The sequence below is a fragment of the Plectropomus leopardus genome, chromosome 20 (assembly GCF_008729295.1).
Source record: "Plectropomus leopardus isolate mb chromosome 20, YSFRI_Pleo_2.0, whole genome shotgun sequence".
In the NCBI taxonomy this organism is placed as follows: Eukaryota; Metazoa; Chordata; class Actinopteri; order Perciformes; family Serranidae; genus Plectropomus; species Plectropomus leopardus.
Window position 1 is genome coordinate 16,764,021 of NC_056482.1, and position 23,466 is coordinate 16,787,486.

Consider the following 23,466-nt stretch of genomic DNA (forward strand, 5'->3'; position numbering starts at 1 on the left):
CATTAATTAGGTTAATAGTCTATTTTTAATTTATATATATACAAATTAAAATATACATACATATACATATATATATATATATATATATATATATATATATATATATATACACACACACACACACACACACACACACATATACATATATATATATTATATATATATATATATATATATATATATATATATATATATATATATATATATATATATTAGGCGTTGCTACAGTCTGTGAGTCAGATCCACCCTTGCTCCTCCATGGCTTCACCCTGTCGTCCAAATATGGTCACTTCTGGCTCTTTAAAACCAATATGGTGATGGCCGAAATGCAGAACTCAAGGCTTCAAAACAGCAGTCCACAAACCAATAGGATACGTCACAGTAGCTACATCCATTATTTATACAGTCTGTGACCTCCCCTTGCTGTTGTCTACCACTAAAGCTCCGAAGGCCCAAAAGTTGTATTCAGGATGGCCCTAGTCCTGTACACTGTATTAAATTAGAATGTAATGCTATAATATTTTAAGATTCACCCTATAAGGCCATTCAGTCCTGTATCGGGAAATAAAAGTATCTCAAACTAAACACTAGTGCTTCTGGCGGTTTGAGTCAGATTAAAGTGACTGATGTTTGTTCTGATAATAACGACTAAAAACAGGGTTTCTCTTGCCTATGTGGTATCTAAATCTTAGCCAGGCAGAGTGTTTATCAGTCAGAGGGAGAGGGAAAGAAAAAAACACCCTGAGGCACAATATACCAGCCAGGGACAAAACACTGCTGGAGAAAAATGACAGAAAAAGACAAGAGTTATCAGAAAGCAGCTGTTACAGATAGAACCCCCTTGTTTCCCGATCCGTCCCCCCGTCGCTGTGCTCTGCAGTGTTAAACTGCTGTCACTGCTGTTTGCAAACTCAATTCTCTTAGTTTTGTTTTTTTAACACATGCATTGTTACTTAATAAGACTTATCTACCAAGTCAGGCATTCTGAAGAGCCCTCATTTCATGATGTTTTTCTGTTAAATCAAACTCAATTTGTGCATCTTCTTCACACTAAAACCCTCCCAGCAGGGGGCATGATGGAGAACTTTTATTTGCAGGAGGCGCTGAGCACAACAGCACAATAAAACTAATAAAAGCTTTTCATTCAAAATATGAGCTTTGTACAGCAGAGTAGTGAGTATGGCAGGACTGTTTTGTAGCATTTGTGAAATAAAAATGTAAATCATGCTTAATCAAGTAACCAAGTCCCTATAGGTTTCTTTAGAGAAGTCTTAAAATCACAATTCAGTCTACGCACTGAGAATCTATGGTGCCTTTTTATGTCTGTGTGTGTGTTTTTTATACACATAAAAACTAAAACTGCTAACAAGTATGCTAGCAAGGTAGCTCATGGTTTGTTTGTCAGTATGTCTTTTTTTTGTGCTGGTTTCGGACAAGTAACAAGTATTTAAACTTTTGAACTGAAACTGCAAACTGGTGCATTTTCTTTCAGAAACATGGGAAAAAAGGCAATGAGCAACTTCGTAAGAAATGTTCTACAAACTGCAAGAAATGAATAGATTTAGTAAATGATTTTTTAAAAGCTAGGGTAAATATATAGGGAAAAAAGGAAAATGCTAGGGGAAAAACAAATAATAATTATTGTAAGTATATTTTTAATCATTATTTTTTAACTGTCTTTTTGTTGTTTTTTTTTAATGTATGTTTATTTTTTTATTTTTTTTAACTAATTTTCAAGTAATTTTCTTGTATTTTTTTTTTTACGAATTTCTTGCTGTTTGTTGGGTCATTTCTTCTTTCATTGCTCATTACCCTCTTCCAATATATATATATGTATATATATATTTTAAATCAAGCCAATTTGCTCAGAGTTCAAAGGGTTAAACACCAAAAAAGAGACATCGCCAGTTCAGCACATTGACAGCTGACTCATGTCTTAAATGCAGCTGTACTTAAAGACGTTCTGTTAATTTTTTGTGCGTTAAAATTAAAAGCTAACTACAAAGAGTAACTGTTGTCTTCACACCTCCAGAACTTGCTTATTAATTTAATTTTCCATCCATGTTTACATTCACTTACACCAACACAGTTAAAGCCAAACAAAAAACAAAGTTCATCACACACACACGCACTGTGTAAACCGCCAAAAGAAGAGTTGAGGTAGAATAAGGCATTTGTATGTATGGACACTACCTGCCTCTCAGATGTGTGTTGCTGCATGTTCAGCACAAATGTTTACTAATGTGGAATGATTCATTGATTCAGCCCAGAAAGCCATTAATCATTGAAATGGTCGTTTGCAGTAGTGGCTAAGGTTAATAACAAGATTTATATGGGAAATGTGAAACAGACTGATAAAGCACTATCACCACTGTTCCTCGACCACAACGTGTCCACAGGTTTTCTTTTCTAATTTAGTTTCTCTTCCTTGCATTGTGTGATGTGAAAATTGCAAAAGTCTTGATCAAAAAGCTGAGATGATCCTTAAATGCACAAATGTCTTAAGAAAATTTTCTGACCAGTTCAAATAACAAAAATGACCAGTAAAATTGTATACTTGCGTTAAACTGGACTCTGTCCAAAGCATTTTGTGCATTAATAAATTTCGTTTAACCGCCAACATTTTTGTGACATTTATTATTTAACACACAGAAATAATACATGGTGACACAGAGGAATGTAGGAAAAGAGTGAACGTTACTTTAAAAGTGCTGATTTAAAATTAAATTCATGTTATTTATTAATGTTTATGCAAATGAGTAGTAAAATCCTATTAATTTACTTTTGTTGCCAGCACCATTTTTTAGTCGTGCTTCTTTTTTTTTTATATGCCATCTCAATTTTCATGTCCATGTCCAACAGTTTGCACCCTTTAAGACCTGGATTAAAATGAGGTTTTCTTTGTTGCGTTCAGGTGCCTTTCACAACTATTAAAACTGTCAGAATTATGAGAAAATTTGTTTGTTCCTTTTAAAAAACACTACAAAAATACACAAAATATAATGAGAAACTTGACAAAATATACCCCAAAAATTGCAAAAGATTATTGAAAGCTGACAAGAAATTATCAGAAATGATCAAAATAAGAAATATATATATGTTTTGGATATTTAACTTCTTTTAACAATTTTTTTAATCATTTATTTATTTATTTATTTAACTTAATTTCAGGTAATTTTCCTGTAACTTTCTACTTACTTTCTTGCAAATTTTCAGACCACCTCTTGTTGCCTCTCGCCTTCTTTCCATGTTATATTTAAAAGAATTCAAGATCATTTGCGTAGGTTTCAAGCATGACATGACAATCAGCATGACATAAATAGGATTATCATTAATTTGTTTGTACTGATAACAACACAGACAGTGAATATAAGCATATAAATACAGCGGGTGTCAGAAAACCCAATAGAGGACGTCATCTGTCCCTAAACACATAAATAAAACCAGAGTACATTCTGCAAAGTCACTGCAGCTTCTTTAACTTTTCCCAGGGTAGGTGCCCTCTCTTCAGTGTGCCATGATGCTTCTTCGCTCACACTGGGGGCTTAAGGGGTCGGCTGGTGGGGGGTGCTCCTCCCTCACAGGGGTAGCGAGGTTTTTCCAGGATGGAGGTAACCAGCGGTACAGGCTGTTTGTCCCACTCTCCCTGGAGAAACAGATAAACCATGTTGTTGGTATTCGATGGGTTATTTGGTTATAAACATTGTAAGATGTCCCAAAATGGGTTGTAAGTTTGATATTTAGACCACAGGTTTTCTAAGGTAACTGTACTGTACAGTATAATGAACCTGTCTTCAAAAAATACACTCGAGGCTGTTTCTTTGTGGGGTTTTTTTTCATGACAGCTTTAAAAGATGCTTCCTTCCCTTTTCACAAGGTCCAGTTCCCCAAATATAAAGAATGCTTTGGGAAATTATTAATTTCAGTTTTTGCTACTTGATGTGTAAGTTTTCCTTGTGCCTGTGATGTCGTTGCTGATTAGTGTAAAGTGAAAACAGGTGTGTTTTGTTTGGTAGTCTCAGCAGCGGGTGACTGGGCACTGAAGTGATTGCAAAGAGGGTGAAACTGTTTGAGCTGGTGTGCCTGTGTGCCACCTGAGACCTGGCAATTCACATAAGTCCTTTATGGGTGACATAACACTGAGACTTTTCTTTTGTGTGACCAACAGAAAACATCTTTTTATCTTTTCCAAAAATCAAGGAATTGAAAAATCGTGTTTTGTGGCAGTTGAAGAGTTGAAGGTAAGAGATCAGATTTTTTGAAATACATTGTTTGTGTTCCTTATGAAGTTGGGGTTTCTTCTATTTATGAGAGTCTTACCTACTTTATATTAAGGTTTTAAAACTGAATGTTAATTTAAAGCTTTTCAAAATACACATTTTAACCAATGTCCTTGTAGTGGACAATGGTACTTCCTTCTGGCACTTGTTTCTGACATCCTAAAAACTTAAATCATTCTGAAACCTTTTTTCTTGGTCTTATGGTTAACCCTGTGCTCATTCTATGTTTATTTGAGCAGATGAAAAAAGGAGGAAAGAATAGTGTTTTCCTGGCTGGGGTGGTCAATGATGCCCCATGCTTTAACCATTTGATGATATTTAGTTTCATTTCCATCTACGTTTTCTTAATTTGACCTTCTCACTTTTTTGACCTTAACTTTGTTATTACGCCTGTAGAAAAAAAGAATACTCTTGACACCATCTGTGTATGACATCAAGCAGTATGCTTCCTTTCATGATTTCTGATGTTTTAAATTACGTGCTGGTTTTAAGACCTAGATCAGCTCACTTTGTGTTACCTCGTACCCCTCTGGTTGTGCTCCTGATGTTTTCAACACTGAAATCTTTTTTCTCTGGATTTGTCCTGGTTTGCACTTGCTCAACTGATGTTAGACATCAAGGAGAAAGCTCTTTTTTTCTGGCAAAAAAAAAAATGTTGATCAAGGCCTGTGCCCAATTTTAAACTATAATTGATTCATATACTCTGATCTAAACATCCTGTGTGTGAGAGTGTGTCTGTGTGTGTTTATATTTCAAATTAACAAGCGGTCCGTTCAGCTGATCTGACTATTCTGTCCAACTGTGTCTGCCTTTGAACTGATTTAATTGGTGGCTTGGAAGTTGATTGTTGTGTGTGTGTGTGTGTGAGAGTGATTGGGGACGTACAGGAAAGAGCCGTGCAGTCGACTGGTTGCAATGCATGGAGATTGGGGCTGTGTTATAAAGGGAGTCCAGCACTTCTCCAGTAAATGCGTCCCACTGTAGTTGCGAATACTGCTCCGTCACACTGACCTCCCCACACACACACTGGTCATTTCCGTGGAACCTGGAGGGAGGGCAGGATGACGGGAGGGGGGGGGGGGGGGGGGGGGGGGGGGGGGGGGGGGGGGGGGGGGGGGGGGGGGGTTTGGGGTTTGAAGGAAAGTCGATAAAGGAGGGAGGCAGAGTGAGATTGAGAAAGGAGGGAGAGATTGAAAGAAAAAAGCGTTCACAATTGGGAGAACACAGTTTCACTTTAAAGGACAAAGTGTCTGGTTTTTTAGATTAAAAGAAGTAATCACACAACGACGATTCCCTGCAGCGAAGGACAGAGAGGGAAGGGGCCAACCAAAAATTGCTTAGTCACAGAAGATGGAGAGGAAGATGCAAAATGGAAAAGAAAGGATGAAGGACAAGGGGAACAATCAAATGATTTCAGGGAGAGAGAGAGAGAGAGATGCTTTGTGCGTGTGCTACCTGTTAATGAAGTTAAAGTATTTCTGCAGGTATTCTGCGTCGACGTGGCTCTTGCAGAGCTCTAGCATTGTTCGAGGGTAGTAGTGAACGTAGTTAACACACATTTCCTCCATGATGCCAAAACCTCCCTGAGGAGACAAAGGGATTTGGATGGAGATGAAAAAGGATGTAGATATAGAGTACAAAGAGCAGATGTAGGTATTAGAGAGGAGAGGTGGAAGCATTACAAGAGTGTAGGAAATATGATGGAGAAAAATAGAAGGAGGAGAGATTGGAAAAGGCAATACTCAAGATAACTCTGTTGACAGTGCTCAAGGTGAACTTTAGCAATATGAAAATAGAATATGAGTGTGCTGCTCACCACTGTAGGCTTACTCCTGTCCTCTGTGTTATAAGTACACTTTGTAATAAGGACGTCACCCTGCAGGATCAAGACACACACAGCAGTTCACCATATTTAATGTTCAACAAAGAGCCCTGAAGATAATTTTCTGACAGAAGATTAGATATTTAAGAGAGCCAGTGGCCACTTTTTTTTTTGCTATGTGAAGCTCAGCTGCTGCAGTTTTGTCTTGTCTGTCTCCCGAGAACTTTCTATGACAGCACAAATTTTACAGCCCATCCCTTATTTCCCCTCCATTTAAGCACCTTATACAGCAGAGAGGTATTTTAATTCAATACTTTAAATGCAAAGCGGGAGGAAAAACACATCTGGAGCACGACCATTCAGAAAAGGCTGGCTGAGCATGCAGAATAGTAAGATTCCCAGTAATGTCTGAATGTGAAAATTGCACAGTGGAAAACTAAAACATATAATAGTCACTGCTTTTGTCAAATGCAAACGTAGTGATTAACTTTATACTTACGGGTAAAACATTTGCCATTTTCCTTAGAACTCGGATCGTCTGTAAATAACAAAAAAAAAACATAGCACACTAAATGGACAGTTTACCCTAAAAAAAAAAACAGCAAACATTTTTCCTCTAAAGATGGATTAATAGTTGTTGCAGCCTATGCATGTGACCTGCACTGTTGTGAGCATTTAGTGACTACTTGTGCAGTGGTGTGTCTGTATCGCTCTGAAATCACACCCCAAAACACCAGTTGCCGGTGGGTTTTTTGTAAAGTTTGATACAAAACACATCTAAAATATACAGTAGACTATAATGAAAATGTTTGTGGTGAAATTCCACTGAAATGTTGCTGTTAAGCCTTGTTTAAAGTTATTTCCAACACTCACACCAAAACAATCTAGACTGATAAATAGTACAACAAGTAAAATACAAAATGTTTTTTTTTTTTAATTTGGGGGTGAACTGTCTGTTTTAAGGGAGAATCCACCCACCATTCATTTTTGGGATTTCTGCTCTGCGATGTGATTAGTGGATCAAATAGAACTTGCTGCTTTTTCAAGTTTTTCAAAACTAATAATAGGATTCTTTGTTACCGCTGGACTTACTTTTACAATGCATTTTCCTCTCTAACATCTTAGATTTGGACATAGTCAGATACTTTGTGCACAGCAAATTTATTTCAAACACAGCAAGATAAAACACTGGTTGCTTTTGATGATTTCCTTGAAGGCAGCTTTCATCGTTATTAGCTGTGTTGTGTATGTTTGAAAAGGTCTATTAGCTTTTCTGAGAACCGTTTGATAAAGTCTTCATATGCTTATAATGAGGCTGTAGGGTTTGAAACAACACTGCCACACAGGTACACTCAAATTAGTCTGACAACAACAGCAGCTGGAGATTTTATCAGGCAGCTTAGCAGATGTCCTTCTCTGACCTGCGTGTGTGTGTGTGCGTGTGCGTGTGTGTGTGTGTGTGTGTGTGTGTGTGTGTGTGTGCGCGTGTGTGTGTGTACCTGCCCCGGGATATTGTGCATTAAAAAAACACAACAGATGTTGTCTCTCAACAATGTTAATGCTGTTGTTTGTCAGTTTTGATGTTGAGTTGATGGTTATGTAGGAAGGTATTTTTATTCTTCTGACCTGTGTAGGCTTAATGGAGATTATAGTGTGCTATACTTTATGAGGACTAAATTCAAACCATGACTGATATAACTGTGACTGATGATTGAAGTGTTGTAACTTTCATTAGAATAATGGCAGGTCAGAAAACTGAACAAAAGCTCACTTAAAGAGCTCTAAGAGTTAGTTTTACAGATAAGTTCTATTGTTAGATTACCAATGCTTTTTAAAAAGGTAACATGCAAGTGTCAATAGGGCTGTGAATAAGCAAGAATCTGGTGAAATGATATGTATCACATCATAGGGGTAATGTTTAAAATATATTGCTCTATAGTGTAAGCACAACGATATATTGCCATATTTTAAAACTGAATTTTTGCAAAACTTTAATGCTAGCTGTGCAGCCTTTTTGACTTTGCCTGTTTCACACGTGTGTGTTTGTGTTTAGTGATATGTTGTTACGTGGGAGTGGAAGAGTCAAATGGCTGAAGACAGAGAGAGTTTTTGAGAATCGGTACAGTATCACACGTAGAATGCATATAAAGATGGACGACGCAACTCCATTTCCTCCCACTGTACAAAAAATACAGCCAAAAGATCCCAGATATGGCTGCCGCCATCTTGTGCTGATGACATTATTTGGAGCCAGAGTCTGTGCAGTAGCGTTCTCCACGTTATTAAGTTTTCACTGTCTGACCAATTGCGAGCAGCGCTATTGATTGCAGGCACACAACTGTCAATCATGACGTCAAAGCCGCTAATAATAAACTAGTAAATTAAAAATTAATTAGCATACATCAGCGTGATAAGAACTACATAATATGCCAGAAACCATAGGAAAAAAAGTTTGACTTGTACCTGAGTGTTTAGTTTGGCCCTGGGGGTGAGTTTCTCTCATGGTCCTTCACTTCACAATTAACATATGGCGCTGTCATTTGTTTTGAGCTACTCAGTAAAGCACCATGTGTATTAATCTACCACTGGAAATATGCCCCAACAAATGCTGTTACTCTTGTTTAATAATTGTTTGCTTAAAAACCACAGTGCCCTGTTGTTTTTGGCATTACTGAGCTTTTTAAAGAATGAAATTGTACATTTGTGTGTTGTTTTTTAAATTCATGTGCTTAATATCAATCAATAGGCTGGTTTAGGTCTTTTTATGGTATTTGTTGGTGAAAAAGAAATATAGAATGACTTTATTAAATTGGTTTTTCAGCCCCACTTTTCTGGCCTTTATTGCACTGAAATGGCAGCTTTTTATTTTTAAAATGTCAGTGGAAGCAGTCAGAAGAAACAGCTAGCTTCAGCTTTCATCTCTCAGTTTTTGGGGTTCTTTTGGTGAATAATCTTTGTCCCAGTGGCACATGGCTCAGTATGATATGAAGTTAAAAGCCACTTTATCCAATCTAATGCAATATAAGATACAATGCGCAAGGGTAGATCCCTGTGCTGTGTTCCTGTGGGTAAACTGAGCCCTGCTGTTGCTCACCTGGTAGTGTGTGCTAAAGTGCTGGTCCTCCTGTACCACCTCCAGCTCTCTGCCTTCCCTCACCAAAACCGTCCTCACCCCACGGCCCGCCAGGTGGGTGTGCAGCTGGGATGCAAATATATAGATTCCTCCCAGAGGCAAAGCCTAGGTAGACAGAGAAACAGGCTTTTTAAGGTCAAGCTCCAACCGAAATTTGAAGAAATATGTGGTTCATTCTTTATATTTGTACATTTAAACTATTAGTAATGCAGTACTTGATGTTTTTAGTGGTATACATACAGTCTTGGTACACTTGGCGGTGCAGTATCCACTGAGGTAGAAGGTATGTTGTTTTGGTGGGATAGCCATGATAGGAGTATAAACAAGGCCCAGCTCCATGATGCCTGCATCGTACCGCCTCAGATTCGGGGTGTAATGCAACCGTATCCCTGATGTGTCTTGACGGCCTGCATGAGGAATATCAAAAAAATTACCAAACCATCTATTTACCATAGGACATCATATTAGAATACCAACATGAATGATTTTACATTCCCATCCCTCTAATAAAGGCTTCAAATGTACCAGTGTTGTAATTATTCAGGCTTGATTATCAGTGTAAGGTTGATGCAAAGGCTCTGCTCTCTCTGTTGAACTGCAGGCAAGTTTGAAGGAAGAGATAAGATGATGTATATAACTGTAGTTAATTAGAATATGTGGGTATTGTAAGGTCAGACTCGTACACGTGAAGTCAAGAGGTGTATCTGGAAAATTTTGAGTGAATCTCTTAAAAATAAGCTGAGCACTCATGAGGAGAGATACAGAGAATCTTTCTGTGTGTGCGTCTGTGTGCTTTCGTGCATGCGTGTGTGCGTGAATGCATGCATGTGTGTGAGAAAGAAATTATACTGATTCTATGTGCTTGGATTCAAATATGTGTAGCAGTCCTTTGTCCACAAAAATCAAACTTAAATCAAACAGTCAAAGAGCTGAAAAGTCTGAGCTGGCGATGACCAAAATGCTGAACTCAATGCTTCAAAACAGGGAGTCCCCAGTGCGATGTATGACATCGTGGTGGTTATGTCCATGATTTCTGTACGGTCTGTGGCAGTGATATTCAACTTACGGCACACAGGCCAAATCTGGCTCTCAATAGGCTTCCAGATACCACCCCCCAACCACTTTCTAATTCACAATAAAAATAAAGTTATTCACACTGATATCTGATTTCGTACTTTTAGTATATATAAGGTGCCAGAGTACATAAAACAGCATCAAAATAGAGCTTGTTTATAAAAAAAAAGCGCCAGTGGAGGATCCCCCACACCCTCCGTCAGAGGCCTTAGCTAAGCCCCTGATGTCATAAAATCCTACAAATGTCCTAAAATCCAAAAAACATGCTTAGATCTTAGAAATGTCCCAGAAACATCCTAAAATCCTAGAAATGTCCTTAAATCCTAGAAATGTCCTAAAATTCTAGAAACATGTATGGGCCTGCTGCAACTGGCCCCTGGCCTCCTGTCATTTTGCAAAATTTGCCCTCAAGCAAAGCAAGTTGAGTATCCCTGGCTTATGGTGTTTACATGTGTAGCGTATGTACCAGCTAGAAGGAGAGGGTTGTGGTAGTGGACCTCTAGACGAAGAAACCTTGAAGAACCGGGTCCACCCATAGGCAGCCCTGCATCGGGAGGATAGTAAAAAGCCTGCAAGCAAACACACACACACAAACAAACACACACACAAAGCATTATCCTCTCTTTTATGCACAGCTGCTTTGAAGTCATAGCAAAGACTCCTCTTCACAAAACGCACAGATGATTTAGAGCTGTTGAGTTAAAAGATGTCTGTTTCTTTTGTGCATAAGTCAAAATATAAGTGCATCTGTATTTTACAAATATACAATAACTTGTGATTCGTTGTTCTGTATGAGACACACAAGCAATACATTTTAGAGTGAGGAAGATTTCTCTAAACAAAGCCAGCGGTGGAGGTTGACAGTGTTTTAGTGAAAGGAACCAAACTATTATCACACGCTGGGACTTTAATGTGCTTAGGTCCCCGACGGAGAAACACATTGAAGTGTCTCAAATTTTGAGGACGGAGCTGAGAAACATCTTTGAGCATCCTTGCACATTCCCTTCAAGGCTGACGTTAGAGGATGACAAAAAGAAGTCAACAAGATGTACTATATTGTTGTGCAAATATGCCAATTAAGTGTTGAAACACATACGTCCGGTCTCTTGAGGTCAACAGGTGTGTTTCTCAAACTTTCATATGAGGATGCCTCATGCCATCTACAGCAGTATGTCTAAAAAATCACGGACAGTAGTTCCAAAGTTGTCCAGCCACTGGGTCCAGATTTCTCCTCAGTCATTAGATCAAAATCTGCATGTAAGAGAAATGATCCCACATTCAATTTGATTTGACAAAATGTAAATAACTCATAGGCTAAAATTAAATTTAGTAAAACATATTTCAGGAATAAAGTACAATCAGTTAATATCAGGGGCGTTTTATAATTTGAAGACATTGGGGGCTTAACTTGGACCTCTGTAGGAAAAAAAATAACCAGAATTTCTTTTTCACAGTAGGAAAAAAAATATTGGTGGTTTGTGCCTTTGTTTACATTTTTTAGGGGGTGATTTTCTTTTTCTCTCAGATATTGTAGCTTATTTTTTTTCACACGAGTCACTTGCAGTCCACTCGGCATGGACCAGTGACACTCTTTTGGACCACGACCCACCAGTTGGGAACCACTAATCTAACTCAAACCTGAATCGGTGTTCTTGCCCACACTGCACAGATAATAGATTGACTCTCTAACTCAACTAGTGTGGTTCTCTACCATGTTTGATGATGGCTACTAAAAATAAAGGCAAGCCTACTCACAAGCTCCCAACCACCCACAGAATCTAAAATTGTACCAGGAACAGATTGTAAGGCAAAAAAGGAGATAAAAACTGGTTATGATACAAGAAACTTATAATTAACACAGATTTACATCATGTTCCTTGTTGAGAATCTTCAAACGTCTTTGAGGTCTCTGTTGAGGACCTACGAGCTGGCTCAAACGATGTTTATTGATTGTTTCTACACAGAGAAAGGTTGTATTCTCAAATGGATGTGTCCTCTGAGATGCTGGTTGAACTTGTGAGGTATATTTCCTTTCTCTTTCACTCCTCGGATTCTGAAGTGTTCTGCTTATCGTGGCAAAAATTAATTTTTGAGTCCCATGGGCGTCAAATCTCCACACTTTTATCAAAGAATCTTGATTTAATCATGATTCATCCTCAGTGTCTTCACCTTAAGCCACTTCTGCTGATACATTCAGTTCATAATGGAAGAGAGAATTGTTTTATTTAATCTTACTTTAAAGTTGTAACAGTAAAATCCTCAGAGACTTGCCTTCTCTTTTTCTCCGGAGCTGTACTCTCTCTTTGCATTCCGACAGTGTCGTACATTATTGTTTCTATCAAACTTCACCCTCTCTATTTAACTTTTCCTCTCTTGTTTTGTGTTTTCACAAGGCCACGTTTCCCTTCTGATGCGGTGCCGGGGAGAATGAAACAACACTATTAAGAGGTGATGAAAGAGGCCTGAATATTTCCCACCTAATCTTGTCTTCACAGCTCACAGCTCACAGAAGGCATCCTGCTTGTTTTTGTTTGGCTGGCAGATAATCCAATCAGAGAGAGGCCAGGCTGGCTGTGATACAGTGGGGAACAGAGCAGAGAAATATGGTGACAGGCTCACCGTTCCCTGTCCTCTTTGCTTTATGTGACCAGCAGGCTGCTTGCTTGCCTGCTCGGTCAGCCGGCTGGTTGGTAGCCGTGCTACATAAGCGGGGTGATTTACTGCCTGATAGATGACTGACTGAAGAGCTGGCAGAGGAAACAGGTGCGTGTCTCCTGCACGCAATGTTTCAGTTGGGGCCTCAAAAAGAAACATGTATGTATTTGTTGCCCCAAAACAAATCAAAGAAAAAAGAACTCCAGTGGTTGCAGTGGTTTCCATTTGTTGCAAAAAGAGTTTGATGAATGGACTGATCAGTTAGGTTTCTTTTTGTCACCTTTTATCTGGCTGACGAGCTGACTGTCAGGGCCGTAGCCAGGATCTTAGAAATTCTCATTCCAGGAAGATTTAGTATATCCAGATACAGAGGATGTCAAATGCAGTATTCCAAAAATACCAGGATGTTCTAGTGCATCTGTTTGCGTTTCCAAGCTTGCATACTTTTCAGGCTATTCTGACCCACAATCTTAGTAAATATGTCACATCAACCGAGTTGCACAAAGATGACAGCTCAGGACAGCTGAAAGATGCTGCAACAACTATCAACCAATCAAAAACAATCTGAAGTGTATACAGTTATAACTTGAAAGTTAAAGCTATAAAAGTTGCAAAGTAAAAATAGCAGAGCTCTCTGGGTTGACCTTTGTCTCTGGCGAACTTGTGAATGGCATTTTGTTGTAAGACCTGCTGTGTTCCATATTGCATACTTTTTCTTTTTCACTTCAAATTTCATGCTATCGACTGTGACAGATATATGAAAGGGCCACTCAAAGTTCAAGGCGCAATCTTATGAAGGAGTATTATGTCCCAATTGCATACTCCATGCTACTATACGTACTTTGTAAGGGCAGTGCTTTTGGCCACTTGGGAGCAGCAGACCAAGAGCTCAACACTGACATATCACCAACAATGTTAGCAAAGAGTTGGTTATAATGCCCAAAAACATAAATGTTCATTATCTCCAGCAACTACTGGTGGAAACCTCTGTCTCTTAAACCCCTAAATAAGCATCAGTTAAGGGCTGGAATGTCTAAAATAAGTTAAGAGGCAAAAACATTTTTTCACATTACATGTAATTATTAAGGCTGTTCTCATGCATCATTGTATACCTATAAAAAGTGATAAACCACAGTTTATATATAACCTAGTAGTGATGAGCCAGTTATTCCTTTATAACCCATTAACTGAGTAGGCTGCAATCACAGGACCAATGCACTGACAGGATTAAAGAAGGAAGTAGAATAAGGAGTGAAAGTCCTAATAAGGCAAGTCATGGTGGTGTACGGGTCAAACAAACACAGGACTTTTCACCAGGACACCAGTGTTTGTGTCCTGTGTGAAACAAAGTTAACTTTGAATTATTTTACAGTATGTCGACACCATGTCACTTTCCCTAAACATAACTTTACTTTTCTAAACCTAATCTACATGGCTTTACGTTAAGTACATAACTTAACATTAAATATGTGACAACACTTTATGTGCGGCTCTAATTTCTTATATATAATTCAAACCATTGTGTGTGCATTTTTGTAAGATATCATACAAAGTGTTGTTTGAGGATATGTTGTCATTTTATCCTTTATTAATCTAATAAAATGTTAAGTAGTTCCACTTCAACTATATATTACTCAGTATAAAAACACAGAAATCAGCTTGAAAATAGCAACCATTTCTATTGTCCACATTGTAGAATACAAATTTTCTCTATATTTTACAGTAAAACCAGCATGGACATAACCCCATTGTCCTCAGTTGTAGCTATCGCCCTGCTGTCAGTCATTTGAGAACATCAGCCACGATGTAGCTTTTTCTACCTCGTACCTCTTTCCGAGCTACCAATCTACATCGATTTGTGGCTTTCATTCGTGTTTGTTTTGAGTGTCCATGTAGACGAGTTTATCTAAGATTTGCCTGAGTGTGCTTCCCACATACAGACTGTCTCTGAGCTCTTAATAGACTTGTGCTGCGTGTGGGATCAACTTTACAAGGTTTTCTGCTCGCAGTTCTCGGCTTGAATATTACTCCCATGGGAGTTATTGTTTATCTCTTATAATAGGTACAAGGACAGGGCCAAAATCAAGCTTTATTCTAACCATATTTCAATAAGACATCTGCTAAGTTATTTAAAAACTTCTCAATATATGTTTATTCTGCTTTATCTGATGGTGTGTGTGTGGGTTGATCATTTTAAAGGGCAGTTTTAGGGTCAGAACTTAGTTTATTTGCAGAATGAAAGTTTAAAACTGTATATTATGTGTGTTTATAGCACTTTCTGCTTTTAGGGAACAGCCTAGGAATTAAATATATTTATTTGAAGGTCCCCATAAGGATAGAAGTAAGAGGATGCGTGTGGGTTTCTGTTTCCCATCATACCTCTGCACCCATAGCCCATGCAGCGAGCACATGGCGGCAGAAGTTGAGCTTGCCCGGCTTCATCTTGTCATCACAGGAGCCGCTGTACTCTGGAACGTCGCGGACATCCGGAGAACATTCAAACACTTCCATGTGATGCACGATGGCCTCGTTACCTGGAGTTACCACTGACTCATACTGACAGGAACAGAGAGAGAGAGAGGTGAAAAAAAGAAACCAGAGGAAAAAAGTGAGAATCTTATGTGTTTTCATTGCTAAAAGCTTTGGCAATACCACTATCTCTGACAGATATGTCAATAAAAACATCTCTAAAATGAATTAGATATATCGTGCAAGAGCTTCCATTTCTTAGAATAATCTACATTTTTAGACTAGATCTGTTCACATTTCATCACATTATATATTTGATTTATTTCCAAGAGAAAACAACAAGAAAATGAGGTAATGTTGTTCTTCTCCTCTCTAACCATAACAATGCCTCTCCTCTTTTGTCAGGCCCAGCTGTTAAACAGGGAGCAAACCTAACAAGCTGCCTGTGCACGATCTCCATCCAAAACACCTAACTCTACGGTATGTAAAACTCCATGTTTAAGAAGCTGTGTGTAAGATTTGGGAGGATTTATTGACATCTTCTTATCGACAAACTTCTATCTAAACTTCTACCGGTCAGAATTCCTTCAGTATTTATATTGTTGACGAGGTTTTTTTTCTGGAGCCAAAGTATCTGCAGAGGTCTCTTTCTCTGCAAAACAAATAGACCAAGTGATTAAAACCAATTAAAAACAAACAAAACAAAAAAAAACCTTTTTAAAGCAGTTTTGTGTTACAAATCTGTGTTTCTCCTACTCTCTTCAACCTGTCCGTGACAAGCACCAGCTAATGTGTGCTCACCATTTTTTTCTGATAACTTAAGATCCAGATGTTCAGGATTTTTTACTGGGAGCCGAACTATCCACAGAGGTCTCTTCCTTTCCAAAACAAACGGACCCAATGATTTAAGCCAGTAAAAACACTTCATAAAGCAGGCTACATTGCAAATCAGCATTTTTCTGAGTCTGCTCTTTGCAGACACACTGCTAACTATGATGGTCAGCGTGAATACGCAACACCATCTACAGCCAGTGTTTAGTTTGTCCATTCTGGGCTACTGTAGAAACATGGTGGTGCAACATGAGGGACTCTGTGGATGAGGACCTGCTCATTATGTAGATATAAACAGCTCATTCTAAAGTAATGAAAGCATAATTATTAGTTTTTCCAGGTGATTATACACTAAAGAAAACAGGGTATTTACTAATGTATTTTATGTCATAGAACAAAATCTGAAAGTCTCTTAAGCTGGTGTTAACCACAGACCTTATTACAGGCTTCTAACCAAAATCCCATTAAAAAAAAACAAACCATTGACTTCAAGGTGAGGGAACTGGGAGTGCTTAAATGCTAACTCATTTCTGAGTTTTAGGACTTAAAGACTTCTGCCAATATATCCCCCTAAATCCTACACATTGGACCTTTAAAATATTTCCATTTTAGAGGGATTTATACCATAACAATGTGGTTCTTGGGCATGTTTTCAGGCAGTTTATGGATGAAGCACCAGTAGGTGGTCTCTTGATTTGGTATGATGACATTTGGAGCCAGGACATCCAGTGTTCGCACGTCTGGAGGCAGGGCTGGTGACGGTGTGTCAGGGCGCAGCATCAGCACTCTCTGTAACCCTGTGTGGATCCGGGACAGGTTCAGCTGCTCAAGTGAGGCAAGTGGTTCATTCAATAATCCATAGATGATGTGCACGGTTCCCTCCTGACCAAATAAAATCAGAAAAACTCATGTTTGATAGCAGAGCTTGAACAGCAGAGAAGTGTTTTTCAAATTAATGGTCTCTCAGGATTATTATTTGTCTGAAATGCCTGCTAAAGCAAACAGAGAACTTTTCATTATGTTGTCATGGTGATGACCACTGGTTTTATGTCTGCAACTTCGAGGTCTGATTCAGCACCATGGAAACCATAATCACTGTAATGAATGTTTCAGTGGAAATTGTGCTGCTCATCTATCTGAGGATTTTATGTCCACACCTAAATCTCTCATTGCTTTTTTAAAAATATGCATGCAAATTTCACAAGATTGCAAACACACACCCTCCCACACATGTAGCCTATCATCTTTCCCGCCATCCTCACATGCTATCTCCTCGCCACCTGTTAACTGCCAGGTTCAGTCAGTTCAGGATTGACAGACATGATTTTGGCTTGAGGCTAAATGTGACATATAGAGCAACAAGTGTGCTCTCCCTTTACATACACTCTGCAAAAATGAAGGACTGACATGTCTAAAAAGAAGAAAATCCTCATGTTAAATAAGTCAACATTTATGTAGTGCTTTTCATTCAGGTTAGTGCAGATCAGAGTGCTTAACAGTGGCACAATGGGAGACTCCTGACAGCAGAGTGCTGCAGTAGCAGTGATATATGGAAGCCAGTAAGGTTAAAAAATATACAGAGCTAAATAAAATATAGGATTATTCAGTAATACAATGCTATGTTCATGCTCATGAAAGATGAACGACCGTGACGATAGCAGAGTAAGTCACAGCTATATGAAGGTCTACTGTAGGTACATGCCCTCCTTGAGTAGTTCGAAAAATTTGTTGCCATTTGTTCTTTGGGGACATCGTTAGAATTTCTGCAAACTTCTATAAAACACACACGGTTGAAAAAAAGATGTCACACACCTCTATAAGGTAATCTCTGGGGTCACAGGTACTGAACGGTCTTTTGAAGAGCAGGTAGAATCCGTCTGGTTTGTGTTTGGCTTCTAGCAACTCGTAGTCCTGTTGGCTGTCTAATGAAACATGACCCTCGCTGTCACTCCATGCATCCTGAGGGAAAAGACACATACTATAACTTTGACAATAAACCTGCGAATATAAGAAAAACCAAACAGACACAGCAAAACATTTAAAAGTACATTCATGTTATATTTCAAATAGATTAGACAATGGATCTCTTTCTTATCTGAGTTAATTTCTTTTTGGTCATTTTTGAATCTCTTCCTGGTTGGTCTGTGTTAATTTGAGTGACATTTTGTAGATGAAGGACAGAGGGGCCCCTGGGCCGGTGGCCAGTATGCCCATAATCCATTTGTGGTATTTGAGCCACTTTTCTTAATTTTTAAACACTTTTCTTGATAAAAACCAGGTTGGTGAGTAGACCTATATTTAATATAAAGTGCAGCTACAAATTCTTCGAATTGTACTGCAGAAAAAAATAACTACTCACTGAAATTTGGTGAAAAACATTTGAAAGAGAAAGTTTATTTAGACACAAAAGAAAAAAAATAATGTTGCTATTGTTTCAAACAACACAAATTTCCACACTTTGAGTGACTTATTTCATAGTGTACTATGATACAGCTGATAGAAAGAAATCAGTGAAACTGCGGCAGTTTGTGTTGTAAAACCTTCCCAACCCGGTGTACAAGATTCCACTTTTCTGCCAGGAGGCTTTGCAACAGCTCAGTCTATCTGCTTCTGTTATGTTTCTCACATTCATATCTGTCCAGAATAGCACCTAACATCTCTGTATTTCAGTCTCCCTCTCTGTCCCTCTTATATAACTGTTCTACACAAACTGCAAAAAGATTTTGAAGCCAGCCATTTTGAAAATAAGTATATATAAATCTAAAAAAAAAAAAATGTGGGCAGTATACATTATGTTTTATATGTGTTACATGTGTGTGTATAAAATACACTCGCCATGACCTCCACTGATACCCGTGAGGCTGTGTCATATAAAATATAAATAAATTCAGAAGCTCTCTGAAATTGTGTTATGTATAAAGTAGGTGTTTTGGTTGTACTTCTTTTTAGGTTAAAGGTAGAGAGGGCAGTTTGGTATACATTTGGTTTAGTGAGGCATCTCGGCATAGTTAGGTGTGTGAGACGAAACACAGAGGCAGTTGTTTATTCATAATAACAATGGCTGCTTTTAAAAAGGTAATTCTGCAAGTTATAATAGAACCAAACAGGAGAAAGTATGGCACTGAAGGCTTTTCATGAAGGAAAATAAGTTATTTCTCTTCTCAAGACTGGCCTGTGATTGAAGAAAAATTATCCAATCACCTGCCAAGGTGTTTTTTGAAAGTGCCTATACCCTTTTCCACACATTTTTGCAATGACGGCTTATCTAATGGTTCTGCATAACGAACCTTCTAGTCCATAACATGGCCTTGAAGAGATCCTTCTCAATGTGACTCCATTGCTGTTTCCCATTTACTCCCAGTATTAGCATGTGATCTGTATATGGATGACATTATGAAAGTAATGACCTTGGCAAGCCATTGATATACATATCCCTATCTAAGATTGTCAGTATATTTCCCTTGTGCACAGGTCGTGTAACCAAAGAACCAAGCAAAGAAAGAGAGAAAAGTAAAAAATCCTCTGTCTTCATATCTCCGGTATGTTAAGACACAATCTTAAAATTCAAATCTTCATGGCCTGATTTGAATACATTGACTTAAAAAGGGATTTTAGGAGTCTCCGAAATAGAGCATATCTAAAATGTGCCTGACTTTGTGAGAGGGGGTGTGTGTGCGTGTGTGTGTGCATGTGTGCGTGCGTGTGTGTGCGTCAGAAAGAGAGAGAGACTGTAGCTCAGCAGTGACCTTTCTTCTGATGGTAGTTTTGCCCTCCTTGGGGGAAGAGACACAGATGGAAGGAAGACAGATAGAAGGGAGGAGAACAATTTAACAAGAAAATAGCAAGTAATAGCAGCATATGTGTAAAGGAATAAATGTGTTGGCATCATGGGACAGATTGCTAATGGACTTGGATGCAAGTATGTGTCACCATCCTTCCTGAAACTCTGCTTTGCACCACTCAATAGACAGAGTGGCCTCAAGAGTCCTGCATGCTCCCTCTGGCTCAGATCGAATTACAGTAGAGATTCACAGAAGAGATTTCTTTTTTTGTGTTTTATCTCTGCTGGACAAATCAATAAAACTTTACAATTGGAGTCAACTACCCAGTCTCTGTATTAAAACAGGACTATTTTTACCCCATAGATAGCAATCAGGACTCACTTTAGAATTTGGTATTTCATCCAGATGGGCAAAGTTTTGCAGAATGAAGCAGAGCACGCTCTGTGATCACCTCAGATCATGTGCATGTTCATACTTTATATGGTAACCTGTGTGCACCTTTGTAAGAATACTGAACTGAAATCCTGAATTATTTTTGGTTCAATGAAAATAAAATGTGGAAAGTGTGGGCTAGCTTTATATCTACAACTTGGGAAATTATGCAGACTAGACTGAATAATTCACAAGTATGGAGCCATGCATAATATTCTATTCTATTCATGTTTTCCTATAATTTGAGTAATTGGTCTCACACCTATGAACATGGAAACTGAGAGTCTGCCTTTTAAGCCCATCTGGGCATTATTGATGCAAAACACTCTTCTGATATAAGAATACAGACCTTACAAAAATCTACTTTCATCTGAGTAGATTTTTGCTGTTGGACATATTTTAGTCCATCTAAATGTTAATATATTCTTGCATTATTTAGTTGTACATATTTTCCAGTATATTATTATGATGACTGATTGATTGATTGATGATTTGAGAATTTATCAGCAGTCAGGTAAAGGTCATTTGAAAATCTGGATAGAAGTTTAATTGCATTGGCAGCCATGCCAGTAGTTTAAGGATCTAACTGTATCTTCTAATCTAATTGTATCTTTGTAGCTCACTGATAACAAAAACTATCTCTGACTGAAGTAACAGTTAATTGTGAGGTCTCATGTTGGCTTGATCTTGAGTTTAAGGCAAAGATTAGTTTAATAAACAACTTTTTAGACAGTATCACAGTTTGAGAGCTTATCCAAAAAGTGATGAGACAACCCACATGCAAGCAGACGAGAGTCTGCATCAGGCACATAGCACTCTGTGTGATGCAGGATGTAAAGTACCGCCCCGATGAAAAACCAAGATTTTTGGGATTCTATTTAGCAGCATTCAAAGTAATATATTTTGTACCACACCATTATCAATTACCATGGTGACAAATGGTTCCAAGGAAAATATGTCTATCAAAAACAAGTAATAACTTAAAGAATGTGAATTTCATGTGTTGAATAGTTTAAAATGTCCTTATTTCTAAGCAGTGATGACAGAAACAATATTAACACTGCGCACAATGTCTGTTCTCTGTGAGTGATTGTTCTTCACCATTAAAGGAGAAAAGAGAATGATGCTAAAGTGATATGTAATATTTTAGCAGTCATTAAAGAAGAACAAGTTGCATTTAGGAGGCTCTCCCTAGACTTTACTGAACCTCTGAAATTCTGAAAAATTGCTTTTTATTCTGCACTGAAACAGTTCTTAAGATAACATGACACAAATACAGATTTTTTGGGGGGGGGGGGCTGTAATCAGTATTCACCCTGCCTAGAGATTCTCATTAATATTCCTATATAAACCCTATGGACAAAATGCTAATGAAAAGGAAGGTAAATTGACATTTTTTTGACATCAGTTGTTAAATTCAAGAAATTTCAGGGGGGAAAAATGATTTATTGAGAAGGCTTGTGCGTGGCAAAATGAAAATGAGGCATTTTGCGCATCCTAATCAGCAAAGGATTCAATTTTGATATGCTAATATCTGCTAATGATTCCCAGATGAATTCCAGCTATTAGTGCAGTTTGAGTGATTTCCAGTTAGCGGGGACCAATAACCTCCTTTGTGACTATCTGATCGTGAAGCAAGCTGTCCGCCGGCTCCTCATGCAAAAACACCAATCTCACACCCCGGGGACCACAGAGAGACGAGGGGGGAACCTGCACTCCTTAAGGATTTTCATGTAATCCCTGTGCATTTATAAATATAACAAGTGATCATAGAGAGAAAATGGAAAGAGAGAGTGAGAAAGACAGAAATATGATTTGATTTTACACCTTTTGTTGAGAAACCTGCAGACTTGTTTTAAGTGTTGTCTGATTTTTTATATATTCTCCCCAAATTCTTTTAAATTCAAGAATTTTGCAAATGCTGCTTACCCCGAAGTAGCTATTAGCTCCAGAGTCCCACAACACCACCAGGTCAGCATTGGTCAGCTCGCCACGGTCAGACATCCCCAAAATCACGCCATGTTTGAGCTTTGCGACCCTCAGCTCCATGTAGACCTCCTTGTCGGCGTAGCTGATGTTCCAGGCCAGCTGGAGATCCCCGCGTGGGTCGAGGGGCACACGAAAGGGCATGGGGAGAGGCGGGAGAGGGCTGGAGGAGTTTGTCACAAGGGTGGACACTTCGACTGCATTAGTGGGCGCCTGATATGAAGCCACCAATATGACCATTAGAGCAGCCAGGGCGGTGAAGTACATGATGGTGACGTCCTGAAGCCGAAGGTTCTTATTGAAGATTCTCATAGCCAAGCATTGATGTAGTGGCAAATTTTCTGAGGATTTTTTTAAAAATTCTTTTGACCCCTGTTTCGTCTCTCAGGCTTCCTCAGTCTCTTCAGCCAGAGTGAATGTAAAGTTCAATCCCAAAAGTTTTACTCCAGAGCTGTTGTATCAGTGCTTTAGTTCTGTTTTCACTCTAACTCTCCAAACTCAAACACTCACTGCTTTTGTTTGCCTTGTCAGCTCTGCTGTTTTCTGGCCACAATAGACTCCCTGCAGTGGTCAGGTGAGGGTGTTTATTCCTTTCTTCCCGTGTTTTCTATCCTCTCAGGCCCTCATTTTCTGAAAAGTTTCTTTTGAGTTTCACCAACTTTCCAGTCTTCAGTTTTCCAAGCCCTTGTGGGTATTGTCTCTCTGAGCAACTGCTCCGTCGCTCTGTCTCATTCTCCTCCCTGCTTTTTAAGACTCCTCCCTTGTGAGTTGTCTGTTTTTATCCACCCTAATGGTATTACATTTGTTGAGGAAAATTGGATTGTATCCTTTAAGCCCTGGGGTCAACCATGATTCTGCACATCTGCCAGCCCCTAATTGATCCAAATTCAACCATGGACATTATCAACGACAATCTGCTTAAGACTAACTAAACTTTATTGTCTGCTCCATCTTTGTCTTCTTTTTTTTGGGCTTTAATGAGCATGTATCATACATTTTCTT

At 38.6% G+C, this 23,466-nt stretch overlaps 1 protein-coding gene across 1 annotated transcript; it reads right to left on the reverse strand.

Moving 5' to 3' along the window:
* Positions 1 to 3,532: 3,532 nt before the first annotated feature.
* Positions 3,533 to 22,790, reverse strand: dbh (dopamine beta-hydroxylase (dopamine beta-monooxygenase)). Its single transcript, XM_042509957.1, has 12 exons — positions 22,408 to 22,790; positions 18,077 to 18,223; positions 16,889 to 17,146; positions 15,344 to 15,520; positions 10,776 to 10,878; positions 9,476 to 9,642; positions 9,197 to 9,340; positions 6,602 to 6,640; positions 6,097 to 6,156; positions 5,736 to 5,863; positions 5,166 to 5,325; positions 3,533 to 3,646 (listed from the first exon to the last, which is right to left on the reverse strand). Exons 1-12 carry the CDS (start codon positions 22,774 to 22,776, stop codon positions 3,533 to 3,535), a joined length of 1,866 nt encoding a protein of 621 aa, XP_042365891.1. The 5' UTR covers positions 22,777 to 22,790.
* Between the last annotated feature and the right edge of the window lie 676 nt (positions 22,791 to 23,466).